This window comes from Dipteris shenzhenensis, chromosome 9 (genome assembly GCF_047967505.1).
Source record: "Dipteris shenzhenensis isolate YYH24624 ecotype China chromosome 9, Dip_SZ_1.0, whole genome shotgun sequence".
NCBI classification, from domain to species: domain Eukaryota; kingdom Viridiplantae; phylum Streptophyta; class Polypodiopsida; order Gleicheniales; family Dipteridaceae; genus Dipteris; species Dipteris shenzhenensis.
The window spans coordinates 2625751-2632084 of NC_141604.1; the positions used below are offsets into that span (position 1 = coordinate 2625751).

Sequence of the window (6334 nt, forward strand, 5' to 3'; positions counted from 1 at the left end):
TGTTGTCAAACGAAAAAAGCCGCATCTGAGTCGTGTCCCTCGAAGAAAACCTGAGGCCCCGTAAGAGATAGCGAAGCAACTGAGCCCCAAGTAGAGAAGGGTGATCTATGAAAAGTGCATAACTTCCTAGCAGCACCCTCCCAAATCATCCTCGCTCAGTAGTAGAGGTTGGAGACCTTCAAGAGTTCCTCATTGGGAGGCTTTTGATATGACTGCAGATTTGGAGAGGTGCTTCTAGAGGAGACTCTGGAAATCTCATAGGAATAGAAAGATCACTCTTTTCTTTTGGCTTTCTATCCATGGTGGGATTGTGGTAAACCTTTGGAGATCCAGATTCGGAGCCGACCCTACTTGCCCCCCTTGTTGCCTCTTTGCTTTGGAGACGATTCAGCATTGCTTATGGGATTGCAGACAGGCGAGGATGATTTGGAGGGGAGTAGCTAGGATTTTCAGTCACTTTGTGCACTCCCCATTCTTTATGACATGGGCCTCAGTGGCTTGGCTTTCTCTTACTGGGCCTCGGGTCTTTTATGAGAGACATGACTCTTCTCGGGCCATTTTGATTCAATGTCATCAGGTTGAGTCCCGTTCTTTGGATGTGGTACCACACCTTCCTTTTGCAGCAGTACATGCCTCTGTGGATACCTCTTGGGAGATACCGGCAAGCATAGCAGCCTGGCATATCTGGAGAGCTAGATGCACAGAGGCATTGGAGGGAACTCAGGTTCATTCCTTGCACATATTGGCTAGTATTCGGACAGACACCATACATACTTTGATGGCCATATGGACGAGCATGCAGGGAGACTCCTGTGCAGCCTCAGCTAGGAGGGCTTCTTTCTTTAGGGAATGGAATGATTCTCCTTTCTTCTCTGAGACTCTTATAGGGTTGAGGTGGCACTTTCCAGCCTCAGCCTTGGTTGTTTTCCACCTCATTTTGAGGGGGTTTATTTATCTTCATGGTTACATGATGTATTCCGCTTTGAGCTTGCTCTCGCAGTTTTTTCTCTTACTTAATAGAAGTCTCTTTCTTGAAAAAAAAAAAAAGGCGTCCTCGCTTGTCTACACTCCCAAAGACAATGTTGAGCTGACTCAACTGCAGAATGGCAACGAGGACATGTAGGGTCAAACCCACACTTGGACCTCCATAGGTTCACTGCAATCACTCAGTGAATAGAAAGCCAAAAGAATAGATTGATTTTTCTACTTCTGAGGGATTTCCAAAGTCTCCTCTAAAAGTTTTTTTGCACATCTGCAGAAATGTGAAAGCTCTCCCAATGAGGAGATTTGGAGGGCCTCCAACATCTACAAATAAGCTGAAATCTCCAGGCATTTCTAACCGTGTAACAAAAGAAGGGGATTCTCTTCTCTCGGTGCCCTTCATCAATCCACTCCTAGGCATATCATCTGTACCCATCCACTCCACAAGTACGGCTGCATCAATCTGTTGAACCCTCTCTACACTTCCTCTAAGATGACTAACGGATAAAACTATCGGATCCTCAAGAAGCTTTCTGAAATCTTTCCAAGACCCCACAGTGGAGGAAGGGCCTCTCCCATCTGGACCACTATATATAATGCGACGTGCCTAGTGGTCTGCCATGCTCATCAAGAATGCTTTCAGTTCACATGATGGGCTGCCTATCAATTTTGTCCCGAGAGGAGGGGGAAACTCTCGGAAGTGTATCTCTGAAACTGTCCCAAGCTTTCGGAATGGCAGCCATGAGAGGGGAAGAACGAGATCTGAGTTGGGCTGAAGTAAAGATCCATCTAGTGCTGTCCATGAAGTCTCCTCCCGAGGTGGGTGTACAGGGTTTACATAACTCATTGTGCACAAGCTGCAATATTTTTGTGGCTTGTACCCATCCTTTAGAAAAGTAAGACATTGCAGCTTACCAAGAATTCCATTCTTTTGCAAGAAAACCAATCTTTTTTAAGTGATATGCCCAAATCGAGCATGCCAAAGTACGCTAGAAGAATTCGTCACACCTTTTTTTTGTTTTGTGAGAAGAAATCTTTTATTGCTGTAAAATAATTACATTCATAGTTACTTCGAAAATGGAGTAACTACTACTCAACTAAAGATCTGAGTATAAGCTGTGTACACATCCTGATCAATCAAACGAGTCTGAACACAATCATAGAATGATTGCTGCAGAGATCGTTTGAAAAAAATAAAGGATGAAAAAAGTGGACACCAAAGACTCTATGATTTCTGTCCATCCATAAAGTCCATAGTGCCCAGTAGCGTACCCATGCAAAAAATAAAGTCAAAACCCTGTCTCGCTGGATGAAAACCAAACAACCAGAAAAGCCTGCCAAAAGTATAAGAAGAATTCGACACACCCAAAGCATGCTGCACTATAGAGTTGGCATCAGGCTTGTAAATCCCCCTTTCATAATACATATATAGCATTTCTAGTGCATGTCCCTCAATGGGTCTTCAATCATGCAATTTCCATCTTGAAATTCATCTAACATACACTTAGTCGTATGTAATGGAAGGGAATAAATCAGATTCTATCTCAACGTAGGATCATACAAGTATCATGTACATATTCAGTTTGGCCATTTCTTAGTCAGATGGGAATATATCTCATCCCTTTGATGTCATCAGAAGGATTATTTTGCACAAGTAATGTATAACAGGTTTGATGCTATCAAAGGTTTCAACCACCCTTCACTTTGACGTAGCATATGCTGACATACCTGACGTGGAAGCATAAGACATGGTATTTCGAATGTACAATTTGGGTTACCCCTTACAAACAATGACGATTAATGTATAGGCAACCTCCTTTGGGTTTCCCCCTACAATCAAGTACGATTAATGTAGAAGCAACCTCCTTCACCATTGCAAAGGCACTCTCTCTGTCATCCTGCAAAAAATGAGCAGATGTTTTGACTAAATCCTCTGTTTTATCTGCAACAAAATTACATTTCCAAGTGCCCTTCTTGTCTTCTCGTTGGTAATCATGTTGGACACTTGACTAAACTGGTTGCAGTAGCTACAGTTTCCTTACTTTGATCTGTTAGTTCTCAGTGTGCCAAGCACAGCAAATACCCCTCTCGTTTGTTTTTGTTGCTACCTTGGGCTTGAAATTTCTCACTTATACTAGAGGCATTAGAAACTTTGCTCACATAAATGTTAGCTCGTTGACCTTTCAAATGGGATCAAATATAAAATGGCAGAGATATGTCTTGCAATTTCAGCTTCTGTAATTGATTTTGCAACAAAATCACTCGTGTTTCATTCTTCATGCCAATTTCGCTTAATGTCCTTGTGCACATATGCAAGACTACATATTTTTCATGGTTTTCCACTTGTAACAAGGCAGTTGTTGTGCGAGAGGTCCACCTGATTTCCATTGTGGGAGTAGAATCATCAAGAAGCCTCCTTTCATCTTCAAAAGTCATGTCTCACAAACCTTCACTAATCATGATGTTCTTTAGCATGAAGGCACCATGTATATAGTCAGTGCCATTCAACGTATTTAAATTCTTATAGAGCCAAAGCTCTCACTAAGAGATGACATAGTTGACAAAGAAGCAAGAGCCTTCAAATAAAAGAACAAATGCACAAAGAGTGCCTGACTAGCTCAAAGCAGCGGTTGCTACAACCCCAATGTGGTGTTGCACTTTATTTGACATTTGATTGTCAATACATGCTTTGCTAAGCTCTGAGATAAAAGTACGACAGGAAAAGGTATAACAACTTGGGATCCATGCCACCTAAAACCTTAGATCGTTTTGAATGTTACAAAACAAGACTGTGGAGTAATGAATACACATTGTTGAGCTGAATTTGACACAACGTTCATTCAGAAACTCCTTTCCATTAGCATGCATTAATTGTCCTAAAATACATATATATATAGATTCCTAAAAGCTGAGACAGTGGTATATCTCTTAAATGTACACATTTTTGAGTGACTCTAGGCAGGCCCATGTGAGCTTTGGCTACTCATGACTGACACATGACATAGCAGGAAGAATGGCCAACACGTGGAGTCGGCTCCTATTTTGTTTCCTAGTTCATTAGTAGCTCCTTAGAGCTATGCCTCTAATTCCCTCTCATGGGGGTGTGCTTCCATGATGTATTCAGCTTATGGTCATACTGGAAAGAAAGGAAGATGAGGATAGCTCTTCCAATATTCATCCCCTTCTCTTTGTATTTGGAGGCTAATGTGGCATTGTTTCTTGTTTTTGGCTAAGTGTCTCAAGCACATTGAAATCTATCAACAGACTACTGACTTCAATCTTTGGAATGAAAATAATAAAGGCCTTGTTAGCATGCATTGCCTGAATTGAGTGTCTACAAAATGTTGTGACTTATCATATCCGAAGTTGTATGGAAGATATCATGTATTGTGATATATCATGTGACTTCAGAGTCAAAAAAGAAAATAAATATATGATAAAAATATCCTTCTGTCAAGTCAGAAAGAATGCATTAGCCTAAGTCATATCATTCTCTGTTTGTATGCAAAAGATTTTCCAGATACTGAACATGTAATTAAAAGCGACAGTTGAAGACATTGCTTTATTGTTGCAGCACATCCTATGTGTTACTTGAGTGGCTTTTTGTAAGATGAAGATGAGCCAGAGTTTGACCTTTGTTTGCTGTGATGCAGGCTGAATTAATGAACTCTAGAGAAGCTAGAAGGAAAATGGGGCAGTCTTATTCACATTTCTCATTCTGGGTTGTACTCATGGTGGGATTGTTCAGTGTTTTAATTGGATACCTATTTATCCCCTAAAGGCAGTTACTCTCCCAGTATCCTGAGAAGAATTCCACTTGGCAAGGCCTTGTTGGTGGGTTTTCTTTCTTTCCTTGCACTCATTCAGTTCAGGTTCTTTGTTCAGGGTATTTAATCGCCTGAACCGGCATTTCATGACAGGCGTTGATGCTCTTGTTGTCATAGCAGTGGTTCTTTAAAAAGCTGCTTTGCTTTCCCATAACCTTCGCCTCAGGCTGCTGCTTCCACATATGCTGGAATGTTTTAATGAACTTTCAGCTAGATGCAGCAAATGTAAGTTTGTTGAGTTAGGCTATTCATGTATCCCGCAGGTTCATCAGATGAGGCAAATGTTTTTTAGCATTAGGGGGTCATTAAACCACCCCCTTTCCGGCGCGCCCCTTTCCTTTCTTCTTTTTTAATTACCAATTTTGGTTGCCTGCAGGGCAGAATAAATTGCCATTTATGGAGATTGTATAAAAAGGACAGTAACATCAAGTATTATTTCTTGGATGTCATTGAATTCAAATAAATAATGATTAGACAATGCTTGGTTAATGTGAGTGAGCTGTGTCTACAAGTGCTGAATGAATATACTCATAATTGATGATTGATTTGTTTTGCATGGGAAATTGTCTTGATTTTTTATGTTTTTTAAGACCATGCATGACTCGTATTCTTGTGGCACAAGACATACAATTACATAATTTGGCAATTCACTATATGAGAATATCAATAATGATCATGGGTACTATGCAAGGTCCATCAGGACCCAAAATAATAGGGGGAGTCCATTCATGTACATCAAGCCCAAATGTCAGCAATTGTCTGAATTGAAATCCTGGAGATACATTAATTGTGTAAGACAATAAGTGAATAAGTTAATACGTGGATCAAGATATGTGATCATATCCATCAAATCACCATTTATGTCCTTGTTATGAAATGCTTAAAAAATAAGTATAGGTTAAAGAGTAAATGTGATGCATGACGAATCTTTTAATAAAACATGGTTACATGTTAATTGAACAGAAAAATAACAATTCAAGTCAAAAACTTGCACTAGCACATATCAAGAGAGCGCAGAGAGAGGAATAAGGCTGTCAACTAGACTCATTGCTTTCAATGGCCTTATTAAAATCTCCTTTTCCTTGCAAAGTGCTGCTCTCTCCTCTCTATTTACTATTTTACATTGTGATTAATGGCTTGTTTTCAATAAGGAGATATTGCAATTGATCTGAATGTGTTGTTGCACTTAGTTTACATGCAAGAACTTGATAGGGGACTCATATATTAGTAAGTCAAAGCCTTCAGTTTTGTGTCTCATATAGAGAGATCATGCACATAAATAACTAGTAGAAAACAACAATGTAGTGTTGTTTTGTGATCATTCAATTAAGGAATCATGCCTTTTGGTATGCAAGATCACGATTTTAACAGCAATCTCATGTTAGCTGTTTTTATCACTTCATTGCTAGGACTAGGAGACATGATATCTTAGGAAGGAGGTTGCCGTCCAATAGTTGGCAGCATTACAAAAGGAAGAAGAGAAAACCGGACTAGATGCTTGGGTCCATGAGCGCCTTGTTTGCAGC

General features: G+C 40.1%; 1 protein-coding gene across 5 annotated transcripts in view; it reads left to right on the forward strand.

The window, feature by feature from the left end:
• The window catches only part of LOC147898070 (vesicle-associated protein 1-2-like), an 82176-nt gene extending 76953 nt beyond the window's left edge, over positions 1–5223 (forward strand). For 3 of the 5 annotated variants that reach the window (XR_015541512.1, XR_015541513.1, XR_015541510.1), the window contains 2 exons: positions 4635–4815; positions 4902–5223. Coding sequence is in view for 1 of the 5 variants with exons in the window: in XM_087379062.1 (XP_087235188.1) it covers positions 4635–4760 (126 nt within the window). In the remaining 4 variants the exon portion in view is untranslated. Of the gene's footprint in view, positions 1–4634 lie in introns of all 5 variants that reach the window. The other 2 variants (XR_015541511.1, XM_087379062.1) reach the window with 2 other exon arrangements.
• Positions 5224–6334: the final 1111 nt, after the last annotated feature.